This window comes from Metschnikowia bicuspidata (assembly GCF_001664035.1).
Source record: "Metschnikowia bicuspidata var. bicuspidata NRRL YB-4993 chromosome Unknown METBIscaffold_1, whole genome shotgun sequence".
Lineage (NCBI taxonomy): Eukaryota > Fungi > Ascomycota > Pichiomycetes > Serinales > Metschnikowiaceae > Metschnikowia > Metschnikowia bicuspidata.
In genome coordinates this window covers 4,087,873-4,103,392 of record NW_017387731.1, presented here as the reverse complement: position 1 = coordinate 4,103,392, position 15,520 = coordinate 4,087,873, and the positions used below count along the sequence as shown (strand labels likewise).

Here is a 15,520-nt window from a genome sequence, read left to right as displayed (position 1 = left end):
ACTTCTGGAACCCCACCCAGAATCTCCCAGAATTCCACCCCGAATCTCCCAGGGATCCCCCAGAATTCCACCCAGAATCTCCCCAGATTCCCCCAGAATTCCACCCAGAATCTCCCCAGATTCCCTCGGAATTCCATCCCAGAATCATCCCAGATTCCCCCAGAATTCCCCCATAACTCCAACCCATTCTCCCCCAGGATCCCTACATACAAGCCCGGACACCCAATACAACCCACCCCGCCAATGTCGCTCTTTTTCAAGACCCCCATCGATATCGAGATCCGCCTCGACGGCGAAAGCGCCCGCCGCCACGTGGACGTGCGGTCGGCCCAGGGCCGCATGGACTCGCTCCCGCTTTATGCCGACGGCGAGTCCGTGAAAGGCGAGGTCTCCGTGCGCACGCGCGAGGGCAAGCGCTTGGAGCACGTGGGCATCAAGGTCCAGCTCTTGGGCTCCATCGCGCTGTCGCTGGACGTGGTCTCCAGCTCGGACTTCCTCTCGCTCGCCACGGAGTTGGCCGCGCCAGACACGTTGGCTCGTGCAGAGACGTACCCTTTCGAGTTCAAGAACGTCGAGAAGCCGCACGAGAGCTACCGAGGCCTCAACGTGAGCTTGCGCTACTACCTCCGCGTGGTGGTGTCGCGCCGCAACAAGGCCGAGATCACCCGCGACAAGGAGCTCTGGGTGCACCAGTACTCGGCGCCGGCGCCGCAGACGGGGCCGCAGCTGCCGACAGTGAAGACGGGGCCGCAGCTGCAGACCGTGAAGACGGGGCCGCAGCTGCTGACCGGGAAGATGGGGCCGCAGCTGCTGACCGTGAAGATGGGGCCGCAGCTGCTGACCGTGAAGATGGACGTCGGCATCGAGCACTGCTTGCACATCGAGTTCGAGTACCTGAAGTCGCGGTTTCTGTTGAATGAGGTTCTTGTCGGGCGCATCTACTTCCTCCTCGTGCGGCTCAAGATCAAGCACATGGAGATCTCGCTCATCCGCCGCGAGTCCGTGGGCTCCGCGCCGAAGCAGGTTGTCCACAGCGAGACCTTGGTCAAGTTCGAGATCATGGACGGCGCGCCGGTCAAGGGCGAGAGCATTCCCATCCGGTTGTTTTTGGGCGGCTACAACTTGACGCCCACCTACAAGGACGTCAACAAGAAGTTCTCGACCCGCACCTACTTGTCTCTCGTGTTGATTGATGAGGACGGCCGCCGCTACTTCAAGCAGAGCGAGATCGTGTTGTACAGAGAGGAGTAACCACAACTTGAAGGCAGGGAAGCTGCGGCCAAGTAGATATGTGTTGAGAGCGAGGGGCACGTCTCGTGCGTGAATTCTGGGTTCGCATGCCGAGCTGCGGCTGGGGAGTGACACCATCCAAACGACGACACGGTGGGAGTCACCAACCTTTCCCCAGGGGCTCGAAGCCACACAACGGGATGGAGCCTCGGGCTCATCCCGGTTTCCAAGAAGCGAAATGCTTGAACGCCCCATCGAAAGACCAATACATCCAATATGTGCTTCGCACGCACCCGCGACCCAGACCTACCGGATGAGAAGACCCACGGCCCTCTGTAGTGGTTGAATTCGGGCCACAAACGTTTGAGTATACCTGAAAGCACTGGGGCCACCATAGCCTTTCCCGCTCCCCTCCAACAAGTCGTGCACCGACAGCTTTGTCACGCTCCGACGGCTGACCAATCAAAGACCCACGGGTGCCAGACCAGACTGAAGCCGACAGATCCTCCTTGGGCATACTCGAATCGTTCGACAGCCAGCATTCACCATTTGCACCACACACCACAGTCTCGCCTTATCTTCCCATGTCAGCTGAAAACCTACGAAATGAACCCGAGTCCAAGTCAAACTACCAGTCGGTGTCTCTTTCGACCGCCGGAATGAGAGCGCTCATCTTTCAGCTCCAGTCCATTTATCTTCGTGCCCCCCTCAAATTATTCCGCCCCTCTCGATTCGACTACATGATCTACGTGCGTGAACAGGCCAACAAGCACACGGAAATTTTCTCCAAGCCCTACAAATTCCGCACCCATTCCAGCTTGGGTATGCTAATAAGCGTGATGAGGCGCGAGGGCTGGCGGTTCATTCCTGACAATGTCTTGCCCCCACTACTAGCAAACTCAGCCACAGGCGTTATTCTATATGGCACTTATCTAGGTGCCCTAGATATGTTCAGTAGTCACAGCGGCCCCAAGACAGACTTTGCATACTCTCCAGTTGACACCTGGCGTGCGGGGTTCCTCGCTGGAGCAATGCAGTCATTGGCTGCGGCTCCAATCGACGCAATATACTCCCGACTGACCACTGCAGAAATGCTTTCTGGTAAGCATGAGAACCTATGGAAGTATGGTGCACACAAACTCAAGGAAATCGGGTTGGTTGGTGTTTTCGCAGGCTATGCGTTTTCAATAGTGAAAGAGAGCTTTGGATTCGCCTTTTATTTCCTGACTTTCGAGCTCATCAAAACACGTGGATACAACTTGACCTACCGTGTCATCTCGACGTACAGGAATTTCAAGGTCACATTGAGAGATAAGCTTTCTTTCCTAAGTTCGCTGGAACCAAAAGTGAACTCGGCTCAGATCAAAAAGGAACAATCGAGGCTGACAAAGATTCTCAAATCGTCTTTCGTTTTACTAGCAGGCGCATCTGCTGCTTTCTCCCTTCTTGCCGTGCAATACCCGCTCACCAAGGTGCAAAAAATCCACTACAATCGACTTGAAGCACTCGACATCTACAGCTCGTCAGTGCATCCGCTGAAGAAACGGCCTTTTGTGAAAGTTTACTGGAACTCGTATCTCGACACCTTCCAGCAAGTGATGAAGAACAAGCAGACTTCTAGAATGTCGTGGTTCCAGCTCGCCTACAAAGGGTTCGCGCGCAACGCTCTCACCACAATCCCGGCTACGTCCGTCGGCCTATTGATCTTCGAGATCATGAGAACTAGATTGGCTGACGACTTTGAAGAAGCTGGCCCATTAGAATAACACTTGTCTATAGTTGTATGGATGAAAGTAGGACTTAGTGGGACTGCTTCAGGTACGAGCCTTCTCGTACGCTTCCCAGCCTGCCTTTCTGTATCTCTCTCCTTCAATGCTGGGGTCTCTACCTTTGCCAAACAAGCCTCTGCCAACGATGATGATATCCGTGCCGGTGGCAATGACTTCGTCAACGGTTCTGTACTGCTGGCCCAAGGCATCGCCTTTGTCGTCCAAGCCGACGCCGGGAGTCATGGTGAGCCAGTCAAAGCCCTCGGCGGCGCCTCCCATATCCCTCTGGGCAATAAAGCCGATGACAAAGTCCTTGTCTGTTTTGGCAATTTCGACCGTTTTGTTCGTGTATTCACCATATGCCAACGAGCCCTTCGACGAAAGCTCGGCCAACATCAAGAGGCCTCTAGGCTCGGAAGTGGATTCGGCCGCAGCCTCCTTTAAACCCTGCACAATGCCTGCTCCGGTGATACCGTGGGCATTGGTGATGTCTGCCCATTTGGCGATCTGGTAGACTCCTCCAGAATACTGCTTCTTGACTGTGTTCCCGATATCCGCAAACTTGCGGTCCTCGAAAATCATGAACTTGTGTTCTTTGGAAAGCTTCAACAAAGGAACAATCGTGCCCTCGTACGAGAAGTCGTCGATGATGTCGATATGTGTTTTCACGAGACAGATGAATGGGGCCAATTTTTCAATGAGGCTCAAGAACTCTTTGGTGGTGCTGACGTCTACAGATGCACACAAGTTTGATTTTTTTTCCTCCATGAGGCGCAATAGTCTTGCCGCTACCGGCGACGCATGCTTCTCTGCCCTTTGGGAATAAGTTTCAGGCATTTTTTGAGTCAATGGAAGCGAAATATACCAATTGCAGATGCAAGACTTTTTCTTCTTCATTGGAGTCACGTGATGCGCGAGAGGTCTTATCGCTTGAACTGAGAGGATGGGGTTCGAGGTTGCAAAATTATCTTTCCTATCACAAAATGGTCAGCGCTTTATTGTTTCTGAAATTCTCGAAAAACTTTTTGTGATATTACTCATAATAAAATAGTTACAAGTGATCAGAAGTGTGGCATGTTTATGTATATATAACACAGATTGCTTAATACTATAACAGTGAATGAACTAGATGTATACGTTATTTCGCGACTACTCCGAAAGTAATAAAAATTAACTGTTTGGTTTGGTATTTTTGAGTTGTTATTTAGAATTGGTCATCCAGGTGTCTAAGATAATTGTTCATTCGCTGTAGGCTGTTTGTTCTCGATTGGTATGTAGTTTATAATATTGGACCCGAGAAGAACTGAATGCTTTTCAGAACATATAATCACCACGATCGTGTCACGCGCCTGAGAAGCAAACAGACTGAGACAGAAAGTTATTTGCTTTTGATTTTTATTCATTCTGGCTTGATTCTATCTAGATGGATATTTTTGATAAGTTTGACAACCATGGAAACATACCAAAACAACATTGCTAGACACGCCGATATCATCTGTCTAAATCGCTGTCTGCTATTTGAATCTGAGCCACCAATGTCTCACTTCAAAACTTTAAGAGCCATCGAGAGCGACAGACCCACTTGACAATCTTGTAGCGTCCAATTGAAAGAATAAAGAAATTTCCGAAAGAGCCAGGAAAGATTCAATCAATGTCATCGAGCGTCCAACTTTGACAACCCCCTCTAAGAATAATGCTTAGTTCATGAGAAAAATACATGATCGTACTATGGATTGGGCTTGTGCGCAACCTCTTCCTGAAGGCCAGGGAACAATTTGTTAAGGACTGTCCATGTGTCCTGCCACAAAGCCTCCTTGTCGACGGTTAGGAAATCGTGCTGCAACACCAAAATCATATTTTTCATCACCTCAAGACTAGGCTCTTTGACTTCGGGAGATAGTTCATTAATTCCAGCAAAATTTTTGATTAATCTGCGCCACGTATTCTCCGCAACATCTGCTGGTAGCAGTGGGTAAAACCTCAAGAAACTTTTACTTCCCAAGTTTAAGACTTGCAGGTGCGTTTCCCCAAATCCCCCAGTATCGGTTTCGAGAGTTTCTTTCTTCTGCAACTCCGTTAGTAAGGGAAAAATACCATACTCGAAGAGACCTTCTGCCGTGTAATTTTCCGTCAATTGACCCGAAGAGATTGTGTTTTGTAAGATTCGGAGGGCATGACTCCTGATTTCACGACAAGGATTGAAACATTGATGAGCCAATGCCTGGACTAATGGATATGTCAATTGGTGCTGTGAAGAACTCAACTCGCCTGTCAAAGAAACGCTCCGCTTGGAAATCAGGATGAGCTCCTTATTGGAGTGTATTTCTTCGTCGCTATCGCGCACATTCTGGTCCTGCTCATACTGTGCACCAATGGCTCCCAACGAAGAGACTTCATCTAGGACACCTAATATTGGCAAATAGTTTTCGTTGCTGATGTTTTCCGACGACTGTCGGACTACTGATTCTGTATAAGTCAAGATATCGTTTGAGAATGCTTTCACAGAACCCAAAGCTCTAAGCAAGTTCCAGAATGGTTCATTCCAAAAAATGCTTCTCGCGTGGCTTTCATTGTCAACCAAAGAAAAAAGCGGCTGTACCAATGAGGATCCATGTTTTGAGAGGGTTTGTTGCTCAAACGCAAGAATATTCTGGATAATCTTGGTGACTTGATCTTGGTGATTCTCTTTACTCTTTCTGACAAGCAAGAAAAAGTATGTGCTGAGTCGGATAGACCCCAGCTTAGTCAAATGAGCAGATTCAAGATACTCGATGAGACGACGAGTTACCAATTCAATTGCGTCATCATCTTCAGTGATCAAAGTGAAACATACCATGATTTCAAACATGAAGAGAACTTCAGCTTCGAAGTATCTTTTGATCTCCATAGAGTATTTGGGAAGGTTGAGTGATAAAAGCTGCACAAAAAACTTCATTTGTCCTTTCTCACCTTTAGAAACAACGTCAAAAATTGCGGGAATATTGAGCGATTGAACACAATCAATTGTCGAGAGGGTTGATTCAATTTCTTGATCCGAGGGTTCAGGAGCCTCGTCCGAATAGCTCTTCAAGAACGAAGAAAATGTTGAGAGCAAACCGCTTTCTTTTAATGGCTTGACCTTCTGAATAACAAAGCTTGGTTTGACCTTGGTTAATGGTGGAAGCTTTAACCTTTTTTGAAAGTCACCAAACAAATTCGGTTCAATCAAGCAATTTTCGAATAAGTTCAAAATCAAACGAATGACTGAATTCCAGGAGTCTGAGACTCTGCAATTAGGCTTCTTGATCAATCTGAAAAGAACCACAGTCGAAAGTTGAGCCTTGAAGTCTTTACCAAAATAAACTGAAAGCTCACTGACAGTTATTGGGTCAGGCTTTTGTTCTATTTTGAGTTGAGTGATGGGAATTTCAACTCGGAACTGGTCATCCTCTGGGGATTTGAGGGTGGAGTCGTGGCATAAAGTAGTAAGTTTGGATAACAGGTTAATCATATGATTCGCTGCGGGCTCCAAATTGTAAATTATGCAGATATTTGCACATTTATCAATGGAAGACATCAACTTTGTAATAATGCTGTCATCAGATGCCTCCTTGAAAACCTGAATTAAGGTGCTAACAACTTTCTTCACAACAGACTCGAATAAAAGCTTGTCAAAGTCACATAGAGTGTCGGAGTCGAAGTCATCAACAGAGTTTCCATGATCTCTGGCCCAGTTAGACTGTGATGATATGAGATTATGCCAGACATCGTCAAACCATTTGTCGGTTCCGTGATGTTCCTCTGGCATTATAATTTCTCGATCCCTGATCGAATTATAGATACACACCATGTACCATTCCGGGAAATCTTTTCCATTGTAGACGCCTTTAAGATTCCTGCGGTAAGCTTCAAGATCCATCAGTTTCTTGACCTGTGGATTGTGTAAATCCGTGTTGAGCATAATTATGGAATATGACAAGATGAAAACAGCATCGCGGTCGGGTAAAACAGGCTCTCTGTCAGGATGTTCGTCAGGAGCAACGTTGTTTTCGGTTGTTTGAGAGGCCACAAAAGCCTCTGCGAAAAGCTCAACAATGCGTTCAATCTGCTGAGATTCACCAGGTAGCCTGAACGATTTGAGCATAATTCTCAATCCTTCATCAACACGTAGTCCACCAAAATCAAATAAGAGCATAAATTCTTTTAGGATTTCTGAGTTTGTTGGCTTAGCTAAGAACTCTCCCAAAACTTTCTTATTGAGCCTGGCTGATTTCTGGAAAAAGAATTGCGCCATTTCCACTGCGTCGTTAGCATCGTTTATAAACTTTTCTTCGACAAGAGCAACAATTCCCTTCTTTGGGTTCTCGTTGAAGAGTTCAGTGCATTTTATGAACGAGTTTTTTTGCAATTTATTGGCAATCAACTGGTGTTTCCCACTGCAGTTTGCCCTATGTGAAGGCAAGGACTTGGCGCGTGTGTTGATCCCCGAAACAAAAGAGAGAATACCTTCCAAACAGATTGGGGGCACATTATCAGTCGTTGTGATAGCACTTTCTGGAAGAGCAAGTTCGCATAAGAAGTCTACGAAAGTGTTTGCTAGGTCCGATTTTTCAGAGTCACAGTCATATTCGACGAATAACTGGGCAAAAAACTGGGGCGATCGCGTCCAAAGGAAAGATAAAGACTCCACGATGAGCTCCTTAGAGATCGGACCCCGAAACGAGATGGAAGTTGCGTTGCCCTTGATGTTCTTATCGATAGTGGACTTGTTAGGTAAGAGCGATTTGAAAATGAGGTTAAGCGTCAATTCTATCTGCGCCTTGAGGTTGTTGTTGAGCACAACGGCCATGGTGCAGAACAAACGAAGTGCTTCCAGCAAAAGAGGAACGGAATCTGTGGAGGAGATAATCTGCAGTACGTCTTTCGATACTGGATCAGCCAACAAAGCCATGAGTGAAGGATGGCGGGGAATCTGGTCGCCGGCGACTTCGACGGCGATGTTGATGAGCGACAATGCGAAGACACGAGAGGACTCCATGTGTTGGTACTGATTCGCAGGAGAGCTCATGGAGATGAGTAGCCCCAAAAACTCATTGATACACTGTATGTCGAACTGCTCCAGCTCATGAATATCATTTACGGGTATTTTGCGCGGCGATAGCGGCGCCAAATTCACAGTGTCGGCCGCAAGCAGCTCTTCTGAGCCACGATTTGGGCTGGTTTGAGAAATCTCATGTGTTTGATCAGCAGTGTGATCATGTGAATGCTCCACAGTGTCCAGGTCAGGGGCAGTCACATGCAAGGGCCCCAGGAGGTCGACGAAGTTCGGCGCCATGTCCTCGCCGTTAGACGGTTCTGGCTCGAGTTCGCGCACACGCAGAAAAATACGGACAGTCATGGCAGCTGTGGCCATTTCTGCCGCGCGACGGAGAACTTCGCTGCGGCGCTTGTTGCATGCCAAAGACACGCAGGTTTGGATGACCTCTGAAACCACAGAGTTGGATAAGAGTGAAGAGAGTGGACCAACAACAATTGTCTCCAAAAGCCGCAAGACCTTGAGGAGAATGGCATCGTCGCGGTTTTGATCGGAGGCTTCGAAGCGGCAACGCGTCAAGGATGTTGTCAACTGGCCAAGCAGTGCAGCAGCATTGCGCAGGTGGGGAGACACAATTTGGTAGCGCAAAATGCGCGACACCACGTCGAGGGCCAAAGCTGTCACACCGCCCAGCGTCTGGCTCAGCTCAATGGTGAGTAAGAACGGCTGCAAGAGCGTCAAGCTGTCGACCGCGTGAATGTCCACGGTTTCCGCCAAAATCGCGCGCAACTGCAAGAAGCTGGCGTGGAGTGGCCCACCTGTCCCGGAGCCCATGGTTCCCGTGGCCCGCGTGTGTAGAGGCGGGGTCTGAAAGCCGGCCATAGGTGCCGGGGATGCCGAAACCAGCTGTGGCATTGTGGAGGCGTGGGGCGCCACAAGCGGCTCGTCGTCGCCGTAGAAGTCCGCAGCAGCAAACACTGCAGCCACCCCTGTGGACGGCCAGCGGCCCTGTTTGCGCATGGCCAGCGAGATCCGCATGCATTCCTCGATCATAAGCGCCACGGGGTCCACGGCATAGCAGGCAGTGACGTGGGCCAGGGCAAGAGACACGCGGCCCGCCGAAAAGGGCACGGCGTGCTGCGTGTGCACGTGATTAGTCAGCATCACAACAGCAATAGTTTTGTGGTGTTGTGTCGCTGTTGAATGGTGGTGGAAAGCGCTGTTGGCGGGAAGAAAGGTGTTGTTTGGCGCCCCGGTTTGATCGGTGGAGACTCGCGGCGGTGTACCGGGGCGCGCGCTTGCGCCAGCGGGGCCTGGGGCCGCCTGCTTCTGCGGGCAGTGAAATTCGCGCACCAAACGGAATTGCTTTTCGAAAAAGCGTAATCGGGTAGGGTATGCAAGTGTTTTGGCTGCAAAAACAGAGCAAAAACAAGAGGAGGAAGAGGGTGGGAATACCGATCTTATATAGTGCCCGTGGTTCTGTGTGCAGGTGTGAACGGTTTCGCATGTTGCTTGAGCCATGTTTTGGACCTGAGGGCGCGAGGCCCTGGATACTAGGCGCTAGAACTTCGTGATTTCACAGGCCACGGAAATGGGTGGGAATTTGGGTGAGATGGAAAAAGGGCGATATTTTTGTACAGCCATTAACGCGTTGAATACTACGTGGGAGCTGTGCAAAAGCGCTCATGATGTGCTCAGCTTATAGATAGGGGTTTTATTGTAAAGGCGTCAATTATCATAAAGTCAGGTAATAAACTAGGTGATTAGCGCGTGAGCCCAACTAGCAGGAGTAAGCTTTCTTTACTCTGATTATATAGCAAGCCTTGAGGGTAAAGGGGTGGGGAATCATTAATTAAAGGAATCTTGGAAATAAGTCAGGTGAATTGTTTAGAATTTGCGCCATGTTGGAATTGACGAATTTGGCCCAGCTATTGGGGACCGCCGGTGACAAAAAACGTGTTTTGCTTTAGTCAACTCGTTCGATCCGAAGCGGACTGTGTACTACGCCTCCTGTCGGGACTTGCTGCTTAATGGAAGGTCGGGGAGTCTTTTTGCTAAGAGTGGTATTCATTTTACTAATTGGTGTGTGTTCGCTGATTTCTTCCACATACGCGTAGTTATGAAAATCTTAGATATAGAGGAAATCATTTTGTTACGGAAAGCATTGTGCTGTTGCACACAAGAGTGTTTGATTTCTTGAGATAGTTTATTGAAACACTATCAAATCTCGCTCGGAGCGATGTCCAATTTAGCGCTGGTGCATGCTCTATTATAACATTGATGCTGACTGCCGAAATTATTGAGATTTAAAATCCAAACAAAAGCCCTTCGGAGTTCCAAAATTAAACCTATTATTCTAAAGATGAGTCATGCTTCTATTCTACACATGCGCGGGGTCCAAGTGAATGGTCTATCTTAATAGAGCAATGTGGTTTTTATCGAAATTAGTGGTACAGAATAAGCACTTTCATGTCCAATGTATCTCCCATGAAGCAAATTGTATACTAAGCAGGATGTTTATTTCCCTTTGCTTGACACATACTGGTCGAGCCGTTTCTGAAGCAGAATGAATATGTGAATCTTTTTTGATGCAATGTACGGGACCTGCGAAATATTGTACCCCGTCTGTTCCTGCTCGTCTCCAGAACGCATGTTTAAAGATCTTGTTTTCTTAGAATAGCCGAGCAAAGTAAAAAAATGGTGATTATTCGCTCGTCAGGCTCTGAAATTCTAGCCCCCTTAAAACTTGAGCTTCACGAGCACCTAAATTTACTCCGGATAAACTACGAACATTTGTATTATCAAAGGACAGGTATTACCAAAAGCCTTCACAATTTGTATAAGGACCAGCAATGCCAAGAATAAAACGAAGGGAAGTTCTGTGACAGCTATATGTTCCAGTGGATGGTCAAAATATAGCTCTTTTGATCTTTTGCTGAGCTCAACCAGACTCATGCAGCTTGCATGTGTTTAAAAGGCAAAAGTCATACAGATCTGAAAGTCATGTGGAGCTGTGCGCATCGCGAGACCTGCCGTGAATTGAATAAAATTGGTTGCAATGCCAGATCCTTTAACTGTGGACAGGAGTTTTTGATAGTTTCTAAATTGCGAAAAATACATCTAGACTTGGGTCCATTCGACCATCACAATTAAGACAGCTTCAGCCCTGTATGGTGTGAGACGACTCCAAGCTCATGAGCATTTGCCTCGAGATTCCTTTTTGAGATGTTTTTTTTCGATTCACGACACGTCACTATACTCTGTAGATTAGAGATCTGTGATAATCTTGCGGACCCAAAGAACCCTGATCATGAGGATTGTCTCACATACATTGGCAGATGTAATCGGTCTATTGATTTTTGAGTGTAGTGAGTTCTCGGCAGTAGAGTCATGCTGGATCAATTTATGCGTAGAAAATACCCAGTTTTATATAAATGGAGCGTCCACACCCAAAGCAAAATAAATCTGAAAGAGGAAAGTAGACTCAAAGCTGAACTCTCCCTGATTTGTAGCACATCTTTTTGTGCATATCCTGGAGCTACCAACCAAATAATCAATAGTGGGGCTTTTATGGTTTCGAATTGATGTGCGTTGCATTTTCTAAAAACCTCTCTTAAAAAAATGCCTCTTGGATAGCGATTTTATGAAAAAGACGATACTTGTAAAAGGCTGTTTGCTAAGATGGAACGTTTCAAGGATGGTGCGATTTAGAATTTTGTGAAGCTTCTTGAAAACCTCCTAGCAAATCAATTTATTCCACAAAAAAATAATATTACGCTAATGAAAAGCGCTTGAAGAAATCCGTTTAGCGAAGAAGACGTTTAGTGGAAAACACTTAGAGGTATTCGCTTCATCGACCAAGCCCCCTAGGAAAGGTGATTTAGAAGATTACTTGTATATACACGCTTTATTAGAACTACGATAAGTTTGACAACTAGTGAGTCAATCGGATATATAGAAACTATCTGCGAAGCCGGCGCTTCGGGAATTATACGCTTCTTCATAACAACTCTATGTGCTAGAAATCTCATGAAATGATGCAATTCTGGCACAATAAAAAGATTATCTGGAAGGAAGATTTAAGTGCTATCAGAAGAGGTGAAGAGATTTCACGTTGTCTAAACATATTGAGATTTGGATATGTACCTCAATGGAAACGATCACCTTTTCAAAGACAGTCAGGCATATGGCTTGGCCAAGTAAAGTGCCCTTCTAATCACCTCCATGAAAGACATTTATAAAGTTTTTAGGAATCGCTTCCATGAAAATTATATCCACCGAAAGACCTCTAAAAAGATTATGTATTGAAGCACATCCGCATGTCTACCTTCGGATTCTGCAATCAGGCCCTGCGAGATAGTTGGTCAAACACCAAATATGCTCTCAGACAGTGCAAGTGTACAGAAATACGTTGTAAACCATAATCTAATGGAATAGACATTCAACTAAAACATCTCATCACAATTTGAGAGGTACACATAGAATGCGTGAGAAAAGTCCGACTATAATATTTCCCTGTGGGAAATATACCCTGCAAAGGCCGAGCAGAAACAAACTTCTGTTGGGTAGCCAGCAACTTTAGGAACTGTCATGAGAATTGTCACAATGCTAATTTTGATCTTTAATGCTCTCATTCAAGTTTCGCAATGATACCAAAAGGCGTTTAGTCTATAAAAAAATGAAGTAGGCCATCGAAAACTCAGAGCTAACACCGCCTCTTATACAATTCCCCTGCGCCTGGGCGAGCTCCTCTGCCAGTAGGCAAACTATAGCGATGAGGTCGTTTTCAGTGTCCTCTCATGTAGCAAGTAAGGACGATCCAAGCTGGACAAAACAGACCCTGTTTCTTCGTCCCGTTTTATTCAGGAGTTTCTCATCATTTCCAAGATATAATTTGGGGGTTCTTTTACACAAACTAAATTTTGTATAGCCGGATTTTACCCAGGCTTCTTTTAACTTTTGTATAAAAACATGAAGTGAGATCCACCGTGGCAAAGCTGAATGGAAGTGTGTGCCTCGAAAAGATATAAACACGGTTGGCCATAAGAAAACGTGTCCTTCAACGGCGCCAGGTCTGGGCGCGTGCCCATGAAAACTTGGCGCAGGGCCTGTTTCCCAGGCCCAATGACACTGCACCAAAAGTCCCACATAGCCAACGACATGAAGTAAATACATGCCAAAATATAGAAGGAGATTACATACCCCTGTAGTATGAGGCTATGAGTGCGAAACTGAGAATAGCATCTGAACAGATCACACCTATAAGTAACACCAATATGAGTACCCGAAATTCAAGTGAGCCAAGATGGATTATACCAGTGTAGCAGCGAAGCCAGTAGGTCGATCGAAACATGCAAGCTTCAAGCAAACCCATATAAACCTACCAGGAAGGTACCGAGATACCTCATCAATTCGTTACCATACTACATCAAGTAAGAGAATATGAATCACGGCAGAATGTATGACTCAATATCGCTCCCCACTCTGAAACATGCCAATCCAGTACTTTCAATCTACCCCATGTATAATAGTTCGTATAAGTTTAAACCAGACCGATCTGATCCACAACAATCTTGTCACACAATTCTAGTTCAAACCGACTTGCGTCTTATCGAATCATCCCCTTTAAATTACACCAGCTCTATATACCAATTAAAGAACCCGATAGATTTCCCAGTACAACACCCACTCCGACTCATGCGAATCAAATATACACTAACAACACCCATACCACATCCATATCAGTTCAAATCACACCATAAAGCCAATTTAAATAATTGAAAATCAATAATACCCCTTTAGGTCATGTAATATCATATGTGCCAATCAAAGTATAACAAAGAAATCTTATCAAGTCAATCCACAACAAATATATGCATACATAAAATAATCCAATGCACAGCCACCATGTCACAATAGTTCACTCCATATCAACCTAATCCATTCCAGTTTACTCGAAACAAATTTAATCAACACCAGTTGAATCCATACCAATCTAGTCCACACCAATTTAATACCTATCTATTTAACCCATACCAACGCACGCCAAATAAAACACCCCAATATGTTCCATACCAAGATCATTCATACAGTCTACACCACACCAATCCACACCATACCATTCTTAGTACACCAGTCTAATTGGGATCAATCAAATCAGCTCGATTAAATTATACCTCTAAAGTCACTTCAATCAAAACACACCAGTTGAATTCTTGCCCATGTAGTCCATACCAATCGAGTCAATACCAATTTAGTCGATATAACTAAACACATTCATATTATCCGTCCAATTCAGATCGTTTGATATTATCCATCCCAACATCAGTCACATCGTTCAATTCACTTCAAATAACACCAGTTCATGACTTGCAAGTCATCAGACTGATTTAGCTCATACGGACTTGAGTCTTACCGAAAATTTTTACACTATTCGGATCCACACTATACCCCTGGAGACTCAGACCTTCCCGAGATTTCACCCTCTTTAGATCATACCAATTAAATATAGTATGCAATACAACATGCCCGAAAAGCACCCACCTTAATGCATACAAACAAAGTGAGCTATAAAAATTCAAATCCAGTATTACCCAACGCTATGCAATTCAATTTCAAATGAACCGCTCAAAGCACATTAAAATCATGATTCAAACAAATTACCATATGCATATACCAGCTGGGTGGTACCAATGGAGCCACACCGATCTATTCCACACCACATCACCCATCCCGACTGAATCATACCAAGCAAAGATAACCAAATAAATCCAAGTCAAACATGTCTTTGACATACGACCTGATCAGCAATAAAGAACAATAAACACCAACACCAATAAGCCACATCAACAAATGAGCAATGTCACCAGTCAGTCACCAAAGATTACTAGCAAAACGTCAATAGACCACACCAACAAGCCGCCAATTGAGTCGTATCAATTTGATGCATTTCCACACGCCAGTTGGATGCATCACAATTTGATACCTACCCACCATCTACCCCAACATCCTCCATATCAAATCATCACACCAATCAAAAAATCAACAATAGGCCCACAAATCAATTCCGCCAACAAAGCCCCACCAAGAACGCACCAAGAAACCACACCAAGAAGTCACCATCCACGAACAAACCACTCCAGAAACCGCCAAAAAATCAATAAATTTTTTTAATCACGTACTAATCACCAAACAACCAAAAAAAACTAAACACCAAAGAAACCACCCCAATAAGCTCCAGCCATGAATCACTGATTAATCAGAAACAAACCACACTAACAAGTCACCAACAAGTCACCAATAAGCCGTACCCATAAATCATCAATGAACCAATAAACCCCACCAACAAATCAATAAATCACCATCAAGTCGCACCAATAAACCCCACCAGTTAGACCACACGAAAGATTCACCAATAAAAAAAACCACACCAATGCATTGCCCGCAAACAACAACAAGCCCCACCGAAAAACAATTCTCCAATGAACCAATAAACCCCACCAACAAA

The 15,520-nt window shown here is 45.7% G+C and overlaps 4 protein-coding genes across 4 annotated transcripts; 2 read left to right on the top strand and 2 right to left on the bottom strand.

Annotated features, from left to right (window-relative positions):
• Nucleotides 1-243: 243 nt before the first annotated feature.
• PEP8 (retromer subunit) lies at nucleotides 244-1,251 on the top strand (the record flags this gene model as incomplete). Its single annotated transcript, XM_018856987.1, has 2 exons — nucleotides 244-762; nucleotides 835-1,251. 2 exons carry the CDS (start codon nucleotides 244-246, stop codon nucleotides 1,249-1,251), a joined length of 936 nt encoding a protein of 311 aa, XP_018714571.1.
• Nucleotides 1,252-1,814: 563 nt separating this feature from the next.
• Nucleotides 1,815-2,996, top strand: METBIDRAFT_35385 (uncharacterized protein; the record flags this gene model as incomplete). The annotated part of the gene is made up of 1 exon (XM_018856604.1): nucleotides 1,815-2,996. The coding sequence occupies one exon, from the start codon at nucleotides 1,815-1,817 to the stop codon at nucleotides 2,994-2,996; it is 1,182 nt and encodes a 393-aa protein (XP_018714570.1).
• A 48-nt stretch (nucleotides 2,997-3,044) lies between these two features.
• Nucleotides 3,045-3,836, bottom strand: URA3 (orotidine-5'-phosphate decarboxylase; the record flags this gene model as incomplete). Its single annotated transcript, XM_018856500.1, has 1 exon — nucleotides 3,045-3,836. The coding sequence occupies one exon, from the start codon at nucleotides 3,834-3,836 to the stop codon at nucleotides 3,045-3,047; it is 792 nt and encodes a 263-aa protein (XP_018714569.1).
• Nucleotides 3,837-4,725: 889 nt separating this feature from the next.
• GEA2 (Arf family guanine nucleotide exchange factor) lies at nucleotides 4,726-9,066 on the bottom strand (the record flags this gene model as incomplete). The annotated part of the gene is made up of 2 exons (XM_018858613.1): nucleotides 4,726-8,880; nucleotides 8,947-9,066. 2 exons carry the CDS (start codon nucleotides 9,064-9,066, stop codon nucleotides 4,726-4,728), a joined length of 4,275 nt encoding a protein of 1,424 aa, XP_018714568.1.
• Nucleotides 9,067-15,520: the final 6,454 nt, after the last annotated feature.